This window comes from Dendropsophus ebraccatus, chromosome 3 (genome assembly GCF_027789765.1).
Source record: "Dendropsophus ebraccatus isolate aDenEbr1 chromosome 3, aDenEbr1.pat, whole genome shotgun sequence".
Taxonomy (NCBI): domain Eukaryota; kingdom Metazoa; phylum Chordata; class Amphibia; order Anura; family Hylidae; genus Dendropsophus; species Dendropsophus ebraccatus.
In genome coordinates this window covers 165344498-165364288 of record NC_091456.1, presented here as the reverse complement: position 1 = coordinate 165364288, position 19791 = coordinate 165344498, and the positions used below count along the sequence as shown (strand labels likewise).

Genomic DNA, 19791 nt, shown 5'->3' with positions numbered 1-19791 from the left:
GTGGCATTGTCCTAAGCTGTACTTAACTACTGTCCACTGACATCACCTCACAAAGACCAATTCTCTCCCAATCCAGTGACTGCAAATTAGATCTCTCCCTTCCTCTCCTCTCACTAGAGAGGCTGGAACAGAGCAAGATTCTCCCTCCCCTCTGGATAGTTCCTAGTGTGTGTATCTGTTAAAGGTGTTTTTAAATAAACTGGTGCCAGAACATTATACAGATTTGTAAAGTTCTATCAGCTGCTGTATATCCAGCAGGAAGTGGTGTATTCTTTATAGTCTGACACAGTACTCTCTGCTGCCATCTCTGTCCACGTCAAGAACTCTATAGAGCAGTAGCAAATACCCATAGAAAACCTCTCCTGCTCTGGACAGTTCCTGACATGGACAGAGGTGACAGCAGAGAGCACTGTTTCAGACTGGAAAGAATACACCACTTCCTGCAGGACATACAGCAGCTAATAAGTACTGAAAGGCTTGAGGATTGTAAACAGAAATTTGCAAATCTGTATAATTTTCTGACACCAGTTGAGTCCCCCCCTCCCCCCTGGAGTGCCCCTTTAACATTTAATTTTCTCACCCTTGTCTGGCATATCACCCTCACCCTTGTATCGGCTGCAGGAACGCTCTTTATTCACAATTGATTTGCGGGCACCGGCCGCTGTGCCCGCAAATCAATTAGCCATTCACTCTAATGCAATGTGCGGCTGAGCTGCACATTGCGCTGTGTGAACAGCTGATGTTTCCGGCCGCTGTTCAGTGAACAGCGTCCGGAAATAATGTACAGGCACATTATTCCAACACCCGTTCTAAAGATCGGGCGTTAGAATAACGATGTGTGAACACAACGGGCGACATTGCATTGACTTCAATGCAATGCCGCTCCTGCAGTAAAGAACGGACGCTGAGGCAATTGCAATCAGCGTCCGTTCTTTACTTAAAAGTGACGTTGTGTGAACATAGCCTCATAGTAATAATGCACTGTAGATTGCTTATAAGTTACAAACTACTAGTGGGTTTAGATCCCCCCGGAGAACGGGTTCAATGAAAAGCACTGCACTCAAAAAAAAAAAAAAAACACTATAAAAACCACTTGTTCTGAAACTTTACTGTTTTCAGCTCTAGTATTCTAGTTCAATGCTAAGACCTCTGTCTCAGGTCACCGAAATCTTGTCCTGTTTACATCTTCATTCAATTCAGTTTTCAGTCTGGATATATATATAAAAAAATCATTGGATTTGCACTCAGGAAAGGAGGAGTCACAGTCAGTAATCCGATTGCATCTCCAAAGGCGGCATAAAAGAAACCGGCGACACAAATCATGGCTCTGGAGAGCTGCCAGAAAGCATCTCCTTCTCCTACGTCTTCTCCCAATGTGATGTATGACAGATAATTGAACATATGTGAGCTCTTCCCATCTGCAGCTGAAGAACTCAGTCAATCAGTTGCCGTCACCAGAAGACTGCTTGGTCTCGATGCAGTATTTCAATAATGCAGCCTGTCACCCGCGTGTGTCTATGACAAACACAAATATGCCCAAGCCATGCAGATTATTAATCTTCCACTACTGATTTAGGAGGGAGGGGGGGCTTATCCTCCTAATGGCGAAAGTAAAATGGATTACACGTTAGAAGATAAAAGAACAAATTGTCTGGATGCTCCGGGATTCCTAAACAGTAATCCGGCCTTTGCAAATAGTCAGTGCTGTGAATAATAATAAAACTTGGCCCAGACCATCTACCTGCTGTAATAACGGCTGCCTGGAAAGAGTAGCATGATTTAGGATCGACTGTACAGGCCGGGCCGTGGCCATCAGTGACAGGACGGTTTATCTTTCACATTAAGGTGGTGGTTAAACGTAATGGCCTCTGGACCACATGAAATATAACCTTTCACAAAGGATAATGGCCTTTCCAATTTAACAGGCCCCAGAAGACATCAGGCTGGAGGCCGGGAGCATTATGACAGGCTGGTTTCATGTGAAGGATTTGAACCTGGGGCCACAGTGGAAGCTGTCCCGTCCACTAATCAGCTCGATGATAGGCTCGTCGGTTGTAACGTGCTACCGTCCTTTTACTATTGCTATACTTGAAAATTGCAGTCATAAGACCTTGTCTATAAGGACCTTACTACAACTTTATACCACCTTGGCTTCAATTTTGTTAAATAGAACCTATGGCCTCTATAAAAAAAAAATCTTGCCCTATTAGAGTGGGCCCTGTTATTTAATGCTATTAATTTCATACCTTAATTTCTTACTGACAATTTCGAGGGCCTATACTCACCTACCCTGATTCCCTGCAGGCACTGTCCTAACATTCTTGTCCACACTAAGCTATGTCTAAGTTGCTGATGAGGATTCATCCTCTCAGCCAATGACTGGCTCAGGAAGGACACCAATGCTGCCTGTGATTGGCTGAATGCAGTAGTTCCTGCAACCATGAAGTAGAAATAACCAGGGATCGTGAGTGTCGGCACAGGACGGGGAGGTATAGGGGCAGGTGAGTATAGATTTTTTTTTTTTTTTTTTTACTGTAGACATATACATTTTTTATAGCCTGGAAAACCCCTTTAAAGCAGGGAACATGTGTACACCAGTCTGTACATGGATTGGCCTGGCCCATCAAATTGAGTTGGGATTTTGCATAGTGGGGCAATGTCTGACTGTATAACGAAGCCTTGTAACACCAGAGCCAATGAGCTCCAGCAGTGGACAAGGGATGATAATGTGTACAGAATACATGCATATAATGCAGAATAAAAAAATATATGAAAACAAGTTGTGCAATTGACTTTCATATCTATTAAACTTATTTTGAAACGGCATGGTAGAATTAATTGACACTGTATGGTGGTATTACTGAGAAGGGTTTAGCATTATTATTTTAACAGGAAATGATAGCATTGTTTAGACTCTGTATAGCAGTAGTATATGCCCATGACATGGTAGTATTATTAGAGTAATGTTAGTGCTATTAGTTCACTACTGTCATTCTATTACATTGTTATGTGGACACCTTATGATTTTATTATTTGTTACCTGGAATTCTATAACAGTAATATATATATATATATATATATATATATATATATATATATATATCATGTGTGGCAGAATTACTAAGAACTGAGAAATTATTGAGGACCTTTTTATATATAGTGACCTGGCGTCACAATCTACAATCATCTTGAAATAATGCAAGTGAAGTCCACGTGAATGGAATACTCCGCACTTACCTCCCTAAGAGGATCATTCAGCTCACTGAGAATATTGTCCTCATCAAAGATCTTCCCTTGGTACCTGTGCTCATAGTAGTCGTGTATCTTCTGTCGCATGTCAGAAGGCAGTTTATGAAATGACATGTACTGTTCCACTTGCTTGTACTGTAAAGACACAACATAGGTGGAGAAGAATTACCCATAAGACATTTCTAAAATTGGTTAATCAGAGATTCAACATCATGTTAGGGAGGAACTTTGGTGGCCACTCACACAAGGTCTTTTGCCGAGCACCAGCCCACCCCAAAGCTCAGGGGGCAGGCCCGCCATCCCCAAGTGTGGCGATATCCCCTCTCCTCTGTGACGCAGCTCCATTGATTTTAATGGAGCCATGTCACAGAGGAGAGGGGGTTTCGTCACACTGGGGTGCGGTGCGTCCGCCTCCAGGAAAAGACCAGCATCAAGCGCGGGAAGAATTTTTGGTGACATTTTTTCTAATTTTCCACTTTTCTATCTATATTATAAAATCCTAAAATCTTGCAGTTTTCATTCTCACCACTGGGGCCTAAACTAAGCTGAGACTTCCTGTTCTGTAGTGAAAAGAAGTCTGCTGTAAAGTGATATGTACAGCATTACAGCGTCATGTGACACCAGTTGTTAGAGGAGATAATAGCGGTTCCCTGTGGAATTACTTCTTCAAAGGTCACAGAGTACACTCAGTAATGCTTCACATTCGTTCCAAGGTGACAGAATCTGTCTGTCATCTGTGTCCATGAGGCTTGCTGTAAAGCATGTCACTAAATGCTGTTAAGAACAGCCCAGACAGGATGGCAGCCCCCATAACAGTGTACAAAAAGTGAAATAAAAAAAATTATGTCAGAAAAAAGAAACAGATTAGAATAAAAGAACTAATCAGTAAAAAAAATTAGGTTACACATTCCCCTCAAGTATATATGTCTGTAGAGATGAGCACTACTTGAGAATACTTGAGTCTGATCATTCAGCCATAGGCCATGTAACACATGGCGTGAGACCCTGGCCATTCTGTGACCCGGCCGGGTCACAGAACGACTGGTGTCAAAGTAGATCATACTGGCCGGTAATGCAGTACTGGTTTCTGATGATTTGGGATGCGGGCACATCCGTGTGCGCCCGCATCCCAATTTACTGCTGCACACAATGGAGTGTGTGGCCGGAACCGCTCGCTCCATTGTGTGAACTTAACTGACATGTCTTGTTCGGCTGCTATTCAATGAATAGCGGCCGCAGAAAACTGACATGTCAGTTTTTCGTACAGCCGGATGAAATCTCGGCCGGAGCGTATACTACGTGTACACGCTCTGGACAGACTTCCATTCATTAAAATGCAATGTATGTTTTGCATAAATCACGGCCGCTGTTGCAAATTGATTTATGCAAAACATACGTTGTGTGAACATGGCCATAGGCTGTATCCATGTTTTCCCAGACTTCCTAGGGCCTCATACAAATTCTTTAGCCACCAGTAATCCAATGCTCGAGTTGCGCTCATCTCTAATTATTAGAAATTAAAAGACGACCCTCAGCAAAACACAAAGCCTGGCCCCTAAGTCATGTTCAACTTTCCTCTATACAATGCGGTGTGCAGCTAAGTCACATGACTGTTCACATGCTCCATTCACTTTCCTGCACTGGGCCCTGCTCATAGTATAGTCCTTGCAGTCTGATGGGCAGGGAGTGGCATAAAGATTCTCTCTTTCTTGCTCCGCCCCTCAGGACCTGCACTCAGCACACACATGTATAAATGTTGCTTGAATATATATTTTTTATTTGTAAATGGGTTGTGTTGGAAGTAGAGAGACATAAAAAGGTTTGTTCTCACTGCACCGTTCCTTTACAGAAAATCAATGAGCAATGTGTAAGATTTCAATCACATCTTGGCACTATAACAGCCCTGTGAATATTGAATGTTAAGCACCAAAATGGGATCAGATCCTGCCGAGGGAATCCAGGAAAAACCTTGCCCAAAGGCATTCTGTGGAATTATTTCCTCTTCTCATTTACAGTATTGTACTAAATATACAGCATTGTCATGGAGCTGTAAGAAAGTGTGAATGAGAAGGCTTCACTACATTAGTCCTTACTACACATAAGTGAATATGTTAAAAAGGAAAACATATATATATATATATATATATATATATATATATATATATATATACACACACACACACACACTGTATATACACAGGGTGGTCCAAAAGTAGGTGGACAGTATGTATAATAGCATACCTCCCAAGTATCCCTCTTTTGGAGGGATAGTCCCTACTTTTGACCCATGTCCTTCTGTCCCACTTTGCCAGTAACATGTCCCTCGTTTCGACCTAGAAATGATATCTGTGTTAGGGTAAATTCACACGGGCGTCTCGCATAAAAAAAAACGCAGCTAATCCGCAATACATTTAATATTCTTCTTATTATTAATATGTGTATTGCCGATTAGCTGCGGATTATCTGCGGATTTCTTATGCGAGACGCCCGTGTGAATTTACCCTTAGGGTAAATTCACACGGGCGGATCCGCAGCTAATCCGCAGCTAACTCGCAGCTAACCCGCAGCTAATCCGCAGCTAATCCACACTAACCAAACATGCTGCTAAAAACGCACTAAACCTAATGGAAATATTATCACAGCTGAATCTTGTGTGGTAATACTCGTAGCTTGAAACTCCTGTGGATTCGCCCGTGTGAATTTACCGTTAATAAACTTTCTATGATGCTCTACAAAGTGTTTATATTCTAACTGTATAATAGACCCAAACCTGCACATTATTCTGTCAAGTGGTGCAAGTTGTATCCTAAAAATTGTTATATTCAGATGGATCAAGAGACATTATGGCCCCTTTCACACGTCATATCACACATGCAGGTGTGGATGAACCACAAGTGTCCCTCTTTGGCAATCCAAAAAGTTCGGATGCATTGTAATAGGGTCAGGGGAGATTTATCAAACATGGTGTAAAGTGAACCTGGCTCAGTTGCCCCTAGCAACCAATCAGATTCCACCTTTCATTTTCCAAAGAGTCTGTGTCCAAAATTAAAAAAATGGGAGGGTCAAAGTCGAAGGCCAGCCTTGATATTTATTGAAGTGTGAGTGCCATGTACCACCCCTGTTGCACGTACCAGTGTCCTATGGGAATGACTGGGTTGTAGACTAGTATGTGGGCTCCTCTATGGCATCCAGCTTCATGGTCGGTGTGTACGACAGTGACATGGACACCAGTGGCGGATTAACTGTGCTATGGACCCTGGGCTGTCCACAGAACTTGCACATCTTGTCATATCTGTGGTTCACCTAAGGCTTTGCACTTTTATAAAGCTTCCTACCCACATATATACAAGCTACCCATCCATAGTGCCCCAAATTGTAAATACAGTGGTACCTCAGTTCTCAAACTTAATTGGTTCCGGAGGGCAGTTTGAGAACCGAGCAGTGTCTTCCCATAGGAAATAATGTAAATGTGTTTAATTGGTTCCAGCACCCACCAATAATTACCTACAGTACCCATATATTACATTAAACAGTGCCCAGTATAATTCCTACAGTACAGGACAGAACAGCACTATACTGTACAGTACATATTAAACAAGAGTGCCACACAAGGTAACTGCAGGTTAAATTTAGTATTACACAACAGTTTTTTTGAACAATGGCCAGTAATGCATAGGCGAAACAAGTCGGCTACATCAGGGGCTGCTGTAACTTAGCACCTTTCTCCTAGAGGTCCTAGGTTGGGGAATCCCCTATGACGTCTATAAGCCCGAATACAATCATATTGAACTTTTACGGTGTTGCTTCATAGAAAAACAAATACTTCAAATAATAGACTTTCTCCCCGTTCTAAATTGCCCCTATTGCCACTTAAATATTTATTACATGGTAGATGTAATCTTAACGCATCTTATTTTCTATGAATATCAAGTGAAGAAACAAGAAGGAAAAATGAAATGAATAGTATGACTTATCAAAGCTGACACAAGGCAATTTACTTGGAGTGTAGCAGACGAGAACAAATCAGCTCTACAGTACGAATCGAATTCACGCTGTCACCCCAAAATACTGAAAAGCTGTCAGTCACGCTGGGAAATGATTGAAACACCTATATTATCGCACATGGATAGCTGCCTAGCACTCTGTAATCACTGCCATGAAATACCCGGCTGCAGACTACACCAGATTCTTACATTTTTCATGAAAATAACGATTATATAACCGCTGCTCCGAGGGTCTCCCTATGGAATCTTTTAGCTGATTAGTTTTCAGGTCATTCTCAGGTTCAGGATTGTATTTTTATGGCAGCTTGTTAATAGGTTATGTGGCCAATTGATGGGAACGACAGATGGATCGCCGGAGGCCGTGCATCTTCAGGGTGCACACTTTTGCCTTAGGACGGTGAAATATCAGGTAATATTTATAGTCCTGACTGGGGGAAATTAGTTACTTGTAGTTTGTAACGGAAGTCAACCATAGACATGTGAACCTGGTGGGCTTGTGCTTAGATAGTGAACTCAATCAGAACAGGAAGAGCTGCCGAAATATGATATAGTCATTAGAGATGAACGTAGATCGAGCTCCAGTCTGATCGTTTGGCATTTGAATACTGGTGGCTGAAGAAGTTGGATGCAGCCCTAGGGGGTCCTGGAAAACATGGATACAGCCTAGGGCTATGTTCACACTGTTTTTTTCTTCTTTTAAATAATGTCCGTTATTACCAAATTGAAGTTAATAGAATGCACTGAATTTAATTGAATGACGGCCATCCAATTTGACATGGTATATTAAATAACGGGTGTTGTTTGTGGGGACATTGAAAATAATGTTCATGACAATTATTCACAGATGTTATTTTGCAAACAACGGACGTTATCTTTAGTTGCTCACACACATTTTTTTTTCACCGTCCTATCACCGTCTTTACTACTAAATTCAATGTACCTTGAAAAAAGAACCACACTCAAAAGGGCTTGAACTAGAATAATGTATCAACAGCCATCATTGCAATGAAGGGTGCCAAAAAAGTGAATTGATAGACGTCATTTTAAGGGAAAAAAAACTCATGTGAACAGAGCCTATGACTGTATGCTCGAGATTCACTTATCTCTAATAGACATGTCTATGAGATACTTAAAATAGTTATTAACCACAAGGTACATAGAACATGACCTAGACTCTTTCACAGCTTCTCCTGTACACAAGCCAGTATAACCTTCTGTAACTCGTGGTCCTGGACACTAGAAGACATTACTAGAAAGGACAGAATTCATTCTAAACTTTGTTTTTAATTTATTTAAAAAAAAAATCTAAAAAAAAAAAATGAGTGTCTTTGAATATGTATTTTTTGACATTCAATTTGGGCAAATGGTTCATTATGAAAGTATGTACAGGTGCATTGCCTTCTGTCAAAGGTACCAGTCCCTGCATGCTTTTCATGCCTATCAGCAATAGGTGCTATGTAAAGTATGTACAGAAGCAAGGACTCTTGTCCAATCAGGAGTTCCTGTTTCACTGAGCAGCAATGCATGCAACATCGTTGCTTGCCTCTGGGCTCCAGTACCTTTGCAAACCACCTTGCCCAATGGATTTGGCCAATGAGCCAGAATAAACCAGTGAGTGATACAGGGTATGCACCATTGTTCAGTGTATAGAACCAGGCGGAATCCTGCCTCCTCTGACAGAAGTAGCACCATGTGCTGTCAAGATAGAGCACCATGGAACGCATGTGCAGGAACAGGAACACTTTCAAAGGCGTAACTGATATGGGGAATCTAAATTAAATGGATGGTGAATTAGATTGACTCGGACTCAAGGAAGTCTCTAGATCTTCATCAACCTTCATTTGTGTATAGGAATATACCTGTAAATCAAGCCAAACTGGTTGTAAAGAAACTAGGGAGAACACTTAGATGGTACCTAACCTGGTGCTCTGCCTTAACCTAGTGCGGGGATTTCATGTTGCCCATGGTTTGGACAGACTGGTTTGCCAGCTTCCCTTTTAGTCAGTCATCAGGTCAGACTGTTTCCAGTATAGATGGTTGTCATAAGGGACCACAGACTGAATGCTAATGCAAAATAACAACCCTAAAAGCTTTGGTCCGTTCTTTCAGCATTAACCAAGAATTAACTAATCTGAGGTCCCTGCCTCCAACAGAATACAATAACACATCAACACCTTTAACTGCATGATTCCTACTGTTATGTTTTCACTGTGAAGTCATACATAGTACCATTAGTAAACTAACTAACTAACTAACTAACTAAATAAATAAATAGTGCAAACACTGTTGATGTCCCTGCATAAAAATTTACATAATCTTTGTTGCTTACCCCCTAGGATTGGATCAATATGGAGCAAGAGTAGGTAGTTGGCAGGTACGGAACTAGAGGACACAAGACAGGTGAGGCCCTAACACTGATACCCGCCCCACCGTCCCTGCCAGCTTACCGCAACTGCCCTAAGTGGCAGCGGATAACTGGGTGACAGTCCCTAGCCTTAACAAGTGTAAACATAGAACACTGACAAGACGAACAAACAAAATAAATCGGGGTCAGGAAGTGAGGTCGGTAACAAGCGATCAGTGCGGTACAAAGTCGGAAATCAAAAGGGAAGGTCAGGAAGCCAGAAACCAGAATCAGGAAACCAGTTATTCAGTCAAGATAAACGTAAGGTCAAGGGACACTTAGGTACTGAGGGTCTATCAGAGGCAAGGAATGATACACAAGGGAGTATACATATGGAGACCAGAGTCCCAGCACCAGAGCATGATTGGGGCTGAGAATCCAGCCCCAGACCTTAATGTAAAGCTGACTGGCGGTGCTGAACGCTAGTCAGTTCATACAAATACATTGCACCTGGGCCGACCGGCCAGAGTTCGTGAGGCCCCGGCCATGGCGACAAGAAGGAAGGAAGCTGCCGCGTCCTTAGCAACCGGATGGCCAGTTGTCAGGGACGCTGTCAGCACGCTTTCCGCACCTGGCCAGGCTGGTTGCCAGGGAGGCCGTCAGAGTTGCCAGGGGGCTGTGGGACACTGGCAGTGCCAGGAGCCGAGCCTGACAGCTGGCTCCTGTCAATTGTGGTTGCTTTGGGCACCAGTAAAAGGGAGGCTCAATTTATAGAGAGACAACTATTGCCTGGGCAATCCTGAGTACATAATTTCAGATGGCTGATAATGCTTTAGCTATCAGGGTCTATTTGAACAGGAATGACACCTGCCACATAGGTATAGTGTGCTAAAGGCAATCACTGTAAAAACTAACTCTTCTCTGTACAGAAAATCCTCATATAGAAGAATGGGTGTGGATAGGGGAACCTATTCTGAGACCCCCTGCACCAAGAGACCTTGCCCCACCCAAGATGCCCCTGACTGTCATACAGGGAGCAGAGGCATGAGCAGAGGAATTACATTGGTTTCCACCAGAAAAAGTTACTAATTGTCATGCTAAATGAGAAACCCAGCTCTGCTACATCTGTGTGTCTCCATTTTCTACTTTTTATGTACCACCTGTTTACTGTCTGGCACATTTCTATATGCAGCTTGTTCTCACTTGTCCCCCTTCCCTGATTCCTTGCGCTGTTGCTGAGTTTATAAAGGAAAGTTGATTGTCAGCAGCCATAATCATCCGCTGTTCTCTGGAATCAATGACCACTACTTTGTAGAACGCACGTCCCTGTGCCGGCTCTTCGGAGTAGTGTGATTAGTGTGTTCCCATCTTTTTATTGACAATTTCCTCACTGTATAATCTTACTGCAGAAAATAAAAATCTTATTATAGTGCTAACTCTCTGTGATGTATTGTGTATCAAAATACCTGTCCCCTTATGTACATTTATATGCCCCAAGATGGGCAATGCTGATACGGTGTAGATATGATCCAAAGATTTGCAAATAAGGAACATAGGGTGCTTTAAAAGTCAGAGGACCATCTTAGATAGTGGATTCTGGAATACTATCTAGGACAAAGGGTGATCTCCCAGACTCCTGAAGGAGCAGGTAAATCTCCAGCACTCTCTTTGAAATAGAGTATACGCATTTCTCCTAGTTCCTGTGGTCCTCTTGTAACTCCTAGACAGGGGAGGACCACTGTGCTACCTAACCAGTTTTAGCTTTGGGTCAATCCCGAGTACCCTCTAGGTTTTTAATAGAGTTGAGCGAACCTCGAGCATGCTCAAGTCCATCCGAACCCGATCGTTCGGCATTTGATTAGCGGGGGCTGCTGAAGTTGGATAAAGGTCTAAGGTTGTCTGAAAAACATGGATACAGCCAATGACTATATACATGTTTTCCATATACAGTAGCCCAAGAGCTTTATTCAACTTCAGCAGCCACCGCTAATCCAATGCCGAACGATCGGGTTCGGATGGACTCGAGCATGCTCGAGGTTCGCTCATCTCTAGCTTTCAACCTTTACTCCCCTGTAAGATGCAGAAGCTGGATTTCTACTGCTGGATGGAATCAGGGTGGTCCCAATGTGGGTAGCAGCTGGCCAGATAGTCTGGTTAGACAGAAGCCTTTTGCCAGATGGCACAGATTCGGCATCTGCTACTGCCATGGCTGTGGTAGGTGGAATGGGTGGTCTCGTTTGGGCGCACTGAGGTGTCAGGACAACATGCGCAGTGCAGAAATGGAAGATGGCGTGAGTGGAGATAGGCCACCACTAAATATTCATGAGGAAGAGGGAGGAAGACCGAGGTTACCGTACAAGAAATCAAACTGTGCAGCATCCCCTCCAATGATACCTAAGGCATAGGTAACCTGCTAACTAGTGAGCTGACACCTAATTCACACCTTCAGCACCTCAGGTTGGGTCCGGGTGCTGACAGATTCTCTTTTAGAAGTCTGCTCTGGGTTCTGAATAAAGGCTGGCGTGTGGTAAAGGGCGGTTTGTTCTGTATTGAGTTTGATCTTGGTCTGTATTAGGGACCTCTTAGAATATTTCCCTCTAATATAGGGCACTTTTTGTTGGTGTCAGTACTCAAATACAATGCAAGCATATATAAGGTTGTCTATTAGTATCCACCACCTTCTATACCCCTCTATATTGTGTAGTTGGCCTTAAATGTATAATGTTAACTGTTTAACTTTCATTAATGAGATCTTTCATTAATCACCTTGTAGAATAGCTTTAAAGGGGTTGTCCGGCGATAAAAAATTATTCACAGAATAACACACATTACAAAGTTATACAACTTTGTAATGTATGTTATGTCTGTGAATGGCCCCCTTCCCCGTGTTTCCCCCCACCCACGCTAGACCCGGAAGTGTGGTGCATTATACTCACCGCATCTCGTGTCGTCCACGGTCTCCGATCCTCAGCAGTGACGTCTTCTTCGGGAGGCCGGCGGATCTTCCCGAGTGCCGCCCGCCCTCTGCAGCGTCATCCGAAGCTCAGCCGCGATTGGTTGAGCATAACTGTGCTCAGCCAATCGCGGCTGAGCAGCTGATGACGTGGCCGCGTCATCAGCCGCTCAGCCGCGATTGGCTGAGCACAGTTATGCTCAGCCAATCGCGGCTGAGCTTCGGATGACGCTGCAGAGGGCGGCCGGCACTCGGGAAGATCCGCCGGCCTCCCGAAGAAGACGTCACTGCTGAGGATCGGAGACCGTGGTCGGCACGTGACAGGTAATGTATAGCGCACCACACTTCCGGGTACACGGGTGGGGGTGGTGGGACACGGGGAAGGGGGCCATTCACAGACATAACATACATTACAAAGTTGTATAACTTTGTAATGTGTGTTATTCTGTGAATAATTTTTTATCGCCGGACAACCCCTTTAATGTCTCTACTGTTAACCTATGTATTAACTGTATGTTAGAATGGTAAATGGGGTCAAAACATTTGTATCAAAGTTTTTATCAGGTTTTAATTGGTTATTTACTATTTCTTGATATAATTAATTATAATGTATTTGTAATTATGACTGTTATATTTCCGCGCAAACCCAGGTGACATGGTCTATGGATATCTGGTTAGGCATGCTCTATGCTTGTCAAGTTGGGATTGGTGAAGTCAAAAGTCTACTATGACCCATACCTGGTGTCAGCCATGTTCAGTGTTCTGAATGCATACAAGCAACAAAAAAACCTCAAATGACTTTACAGCAGAGACTTCCACTTGCGGAAATGCTTAATATGATAAAGCGCACAGTTACAATTTTGTTTGCTGTTACAGCTTATAATAAAACCATCTGGTGCTAAAATTAAGCATCCCATTGGCCTCACATCTAACAGTCATGTTATCCATCTTATCTGACGTCTTGGATTTATGCCACTGTATTGTGCACATTTACCAAGCTTCAACAACCTTGAAAGAGCACTAGGTCATAGGAAAGACATCTGCTCAGGACACCAGACATGCTCGGTAAAAAGAAAAGGAGATCTCTACTGCTTCTATGTAGAAATGTATAAAATAACAGGGTTAAAGGAGTATTCCGATAAGAGGTCATAAGAGCTATCATGAATGTCTGACAGGTGGGGGCTCACATCTGGGACTACCATCTGTTAGGAGAACAGTGGCCCTCTGACCCCCATCTAGAAGTTGCCAGGTGGTACCTGTCTGTTTCAGCAACTCCCATAGACTGTGAGGGAGAACTCATCTCGGGATTCCTATTCTCCCAGGTACCCCACCTATTAGACAATTGTATGCAACGTATGACTGCAGAATAAACTTGTTCCTCAGATTTATAGCACTGCATTGAAACCCTGCATACACAATAAAGTGATGCAGCTAAGTATATAGGTAAGAAAATGACCTTCATTCTCAGCGTCCCCAGCCCCATGGGAACATAACAGCAGGTTATCGTCTTCTAACCTGCTGTTGGTTTCCCCTTAGTTGTAGTTGAGCTGCAGTACCCCAAAACGACCACTACTTAATATACGGAGCTGTTGTATTCGACTCTGTTGTCTGTGATCATAGTATATTGTGTATATACTGTATATTGTGTATATATGGGGAACATTTATTATCCTTGCACCCCAGGCGTGCAGACTTGTCCCTTATCCCTGCTTGCAGCGGATTTGCCTGTCAGTCTGAAGTGTATGGTACCCTCCTCAGACTCTACAGATTATGTTAGTGGAGATAGGGGTTGGACATGATTGCAAATCACTGCCAGACTCCTTTGTTCTTGGAGGGATAAGCCACCGAGCTGTCTGGTTGTGGCTTACCCCTCCCCCATAGAGAACCCAGGAACCTTTGGCCGTGCTGGACGTTCATGTGTATGAGGAGGACGGGAGAGGTAACTGTCAGCCAACAGTTATTGAAGGTATATGAACGCCTTGTTTCATTTACATCCCAATGATTGGCTGAAAGAAGGAAAATAATATGCTGGAACTTGCTGCTGGGAGAGAGGCAGAGGAAGCTGCTCAGTTTACTGTCTGAGCTGTTAATATATTTGCTGTATATTATTGTGCAGGGGCCAGACAGCCATAGTGGCTTCACAATACAGTCATAACTACCTTCAGTATCAGCCACAGTGTCTTTATGAGAACACAAAGCTTTTATCAATGACAAATGTCATGGCCCCAATTTGGTCAATCTGCCCACCATACCCAACAGTGTTATAGACATAGGCACCATATGAGGCCTACATAAACTACTTTCTTCTACAATACTTCTAGGGGAGGAAACAATAGTGATGAGACTTCTGAAACACTACATTTCACATAGCGACTATTTAAATAGGAAGTCCAGGGATTATTAAAATCCGGCAGCCGACAGGGGCGGGGGGTCCAAGCGGCAGGACCGGCCTCAGGACCCCCACCGGAAGTCATTTTCCCCGGAGTTGTCAAGATGTCAGTGACTGGCTGAGCGGCCAGTCCATTGGCCAGGTCATGACGTGCACACCCAGGGGATCCTGGAACCTGGCAGGGGTCCTGAGGCCGGTGGGCACAGGGAGAGGTAAGGTAATACCCCCCTCCCCCTCTGCTGGCTGCTGGATTTTACAAAATCCCCGGACTTCTCCTTTAATTTAAAAAATCTATAATATATCAATATTCTGTAACTATGACTAAATTTCTAGAGTATAAGTGAAATATTCCACAAAGATTTTATAACGTCAAACAAACCCCTCCCCAAAAGAAACCACTTCTTATGATAAAAGCACAAAACAAATTATGTTTTAGCTTCCTACTAGGAGCAAGTAAATTATATGCTCGGAATATGAAACACTCGGCAGGAGAGAACTAAATGAGAGAGAGTAGCCATCTGTACATTTGCCGGTCATTTCAATATTACTTTACATGGCTTTCTATTATGATCGGACTGCGGAGAGCTGAAATATTTCCTGATGCCAGTTAATAGTTTTTTTTTACTTATTCTTTACGTTTTAATTAATTGCGGAACGAAACTTTAAAGTATCCCACAAATAGAGACCATGCGGTGATAGCCGCACGCACCCTCGTAAAACAATTTTATTACAACACTTTAGTAAATTGCTGGGGAGCATATTCTCCATATGGAAACTGAAGGACCATAATAAGAGGGCTATTAGTAAACAGAATGGATTGTAGTGTTACGATTCCTAACAATCATATTCTTTTTTTTCTTCGATCTATGAAAATTTTTTATAAATGCAGATCATGGACATTGTTCAAAATCTATATCTATATCCACCATATTATGAGGATTCATAAGCAGAATACTGGCAGTAGGTTAAAGCGTTATTGTGACTTTAAATGACTTATCCCCTATCCCCAGGATAAGTGTGAGATCACAAGGGAGGTCCAAACACTTGGCGTCGCTACGATCTCCGGGACAGGGGCCCTCGAATCCTTTGTTTTGAAATGAGTGGCGGAGCATTATCTATCAATGCTGGTGAAGGTTGTACTTGGCTACCTCTATCATCTCTGCACGACTCTTCATTAGGAACCAAGCGGGTGGGGTTATTCATTGAGGTGGGTCTGTAAAGGAGCAGTGACTATTGTCTTTGACAGGACCAGAGCTCCCTACTATTCAGGTCCAGCATCTTCACTGCCTCAAGTGACCATTTAGTGATCACTAGCGCACTGCAGTTTCTCTCTAGGCCCTAGTGTCTAGAGTCTGGGGTTTACTAAATGGTTACTACAAGATGCAAGGGAAGACATTGGTCTGTGCTCAGATAAAGCAGCTTTATTCCATTACCAAGCAAAGGAACAGGGACAACTCTCATTTTGACAGGTGAACTTGCTCCTCAATTGCTGCTAAAGCCCAGATGGTATTCGCTAAGAAAGAGGGATACATCGCATGCCTCCTGCTCGGTTATTTGCAGGGTGCCCTAGCATAGGGTACCATGAAAATTATGTAGACAGTGGGGCTCTTATGAGTCCTGGCTCCTAAACAGTAAACAGGAACATACTATGCATTGCAGTTTGGGCAGGCCTGTGGAGATATATGAGTCATATGGGTCCATATGAACAATTATTTTGCGGATTGCTGCTCATCTCCACAACTGTTTCCTTAAACACCCCGGCAGTCAGAAGTAGGTGAGAAAATTTTAATGGTAATTGAACAAAATGATGTGATGAATCAGCCGATTCTGCAGCTCCCATTGAGTGATTCACATGTCTAGATAGAAAAATTTTCCATGGCTAATAAATGATTCACTGACTGACTATACTCATTAAACGTCCTAAAGGAGCTTCTGCAAGGGACGGACTGGAAAGATGAAAACTGTCTGCTTCTATTAACCTTTCGGTGTCAAATGGATATGATAAAATGTAGGCTATACTACTTCTCATATGTGTTTTGTCTCCAATAAACACAACAAAGATAAAAAAAAAGAACGAGACAATGAAAAGATGAAACTTGCTAAGTGAATGCTTGGTTAACCCAATGAGAAATTTAACACAGTCATTGATCCTCCGACAAGAAGATCTGTTGTCTCACCGAAACCTGATCAAGTTGGGGGCATTGTGATACACCTCTTCCGCAGCACTTTAGCACTAGGTGGCGTTCTGTCTCCTGTACCGGCCATATGTCATGGTCCTTTAGTGATATAGTATTGTCTGGTTAGTAGATGTTATCAATTGGTTATCCCAAAATGAATAGTTATCTCCTATCCGCAGGATGAATGATGGAGTGCTGGATGACTTCTGAATGATGGAGTGCTGGATGCAAATATACAGGAAGTGAATGTAAACCTGGGATAAACATATATCTATCCTAAGATAACAAGACTAGAGAGACCAGGACATCTTTGTATGCCAATATTTTCTGCTATACTGTCAATAACAACCGTGGTATCTAAAGTGTTCAACAGTGAGGGAAGGGGTTCCCCCGGTCTAGCTATCAGCACCCAGCAATGCAATCACAGAGTGCTGATGGTTACCATGGCAACCTGTGGCCTAGAAAAGGCCCTCAGACCTGCTGTCCTGTGCATGCCTATGAGGCTGTGCCAGAGTCGGGGTCTAATAAGTAACTAGTGTAACACTGGTATACAGCAATGCTTCAGAATACTATAGAATAATACTTTGTCCTCTTTTAGGTCGTTTATAAAAACAAATAGGAAAATCGAGATTAAAATCAAGAATCGTCCTTCAGTTTCTATCCTACTTGTACTGTTGACTTATTTAGTCTGTTAGAAATATAGCAGACATTTACAACTCCAACTTCTTATGACACAAATTCAATACATTATCATGATATGTTAGCAAGATTCTCAACGGGCCACATATCACAACCACTGGACTGTCAGCTATAGACATACAGCAGAAACAGCTTCTAGGAGATGAGCGCAAAATCATTCAGAATTGCCCATCTGGTGCCAACCATCTCAGGATGTGTCAAACCGAGAGGAAAAGTGAGAAGTTAACCCCTATATCAAGCCGCAACAGACTGGAACATCAACCATAACCTTAAAGGAGAAGTCTACTGACGATTTTTATTAAAGTATTGTATTGCCACCCAAAAGTTATACAAATCACCAATATACACTTATTACGGGAAATGCACATAAAGTGCTTTTTTCCCTGCACTTACTCCTGCATTAAGCCTTCACTTACTGGATAAAATGGTGATGTCACGGCCCGACTCCCAGAGCTGTGCGGGCTGTGGCTGCTGGAGAGGATGATGGCAGGGGGACACTGAGGGACACAGGGCACTGGAGGGACACTGAGCACCCCTCTGCCATCATCCTCTCCAGCAGCCACAGCCCGCACAGCTCTGGGAGTCGGGTCGTGACATCACCATTGTATCCAGGAAGTGACATCACCATGTTATCCAGAAAGTGACATCACCATTTTATCCAGGAAGTGACATCACTATGTTATCCAGGAAGTGACATCACCATGTTATCCAGGAAATGACATCACCATGTTCTCCAGGAAGTGAAGCCTTGATGCATTAGTAAGTGCAAGGAAAAAAGCACTTTATAAGCATTTCCCATAATAAGTGTATATTGGTAATTTGTATAATAAATATATTAAATAATGCTTTAATAAAAATTTTCGCCGGACTTCTCCTTTAAAGATCTATGACATTAATGCAACAAACTGGGAAATTTACTTTAGACTCATCAATACTATCAGACTTTAATTGTTAGACATTAAATAATTCCCATCCAAAACAATGTCCTTTAGGTGAACCTGTTAGATGTTTTATGAGGTTACGAAAAGCATGAGACGGGAAAAGTCTCCCTTTTTAGAACCAGCTATGAGAGAATGAGAAATAAAGACATGGAGGGAGATTTATTAAACATGGTGTGAAGTGAAACTGGCCCAGTTGCTCCTACTAACCAATCAGATTCTACCTTTCATTCCTCACAGACTCTTTGGAAAATAAAAGGTGGAATCTGATTGGTTGCTAGGGGCAACTGAGCCAGTTTCAATTTACACCATGTCTGATAAATCTCCCCCATGGACTTAGATTTACTTATACTCTCTTAGGACCCTTTTACATGGGCTGATTATTGGCAGCCAGGAACCCTCACTTCAGATAATCTGCCAGTATATAAGGACCAGTGATCAGCCAAGAAACAAGAAATCTTTTTGTCGGCTGATCGCACATTTTGTTTGAGCATTAAAATCATCAGTAGTTGTCCTCACTTCTCCCCGTGTAAACATGGGAACAATAATATTAATGGGCTTGTGGCCCATTCATGCGGCCCGCTTGCGCAACTCATTGTGTTGTCTATGGGTAGATGGGTAAACCAAAGCCAGACAGCTCTGCCGTCACATTATCCCTCTGAGAACAAAAGGGTTGGGCAGTGAAATTCCATCAAGACTGAAACTTTTCTTCACCCCGATATACTGTGGGCTGAACCTACCAGGTTTCATTATGTCTCAACTATATAGGCGCCTTTAGACTAGAATGCACCAGACAGTGGCTCAGGCTGTTTCATAAAACTTTAGACTGTCTCACCTAACTTTAAAGGTAAACTATGCGCAGGTTTGGGCAAACAAACCTGCTGATAGCTCCCGTTAGTCTCCTACCTCCTCTTCCTGTCGCCACTCCCCTAATGCTTGTAAGTCCTGCCATTTTTGCAAACTTTAACCCTAAAAAAATACGTAAATTAGTATGTTAGGAAAACTTGGGAAGTTCCTCGGCCACCCCGAGCACCATTC

General features: G+C 42.9%; 1 protein-coding gene across 1 annotated transcript in view; it reads right to left on the bottom strand.

The window, feature by feature from the left end:
- Positions 1–19791, bottom strand: part of HCN1 (hyperpolarization activated cyclic nucleotide gated potassium channel 1) — a 257247-nt gene that overhangs the window by 25028 nt on the left and 212428 nt on the right. The window contains exon 5 of the mRNA XM_069964733.1: positions 3238–3384. Within this exon, the coding sequence (XP_069820834.1) occupies positions 3238–3384 (147 nt within the window). The remainder of the gene's footprint in view (positions 1–3237; positions 3385–19791) is intronic.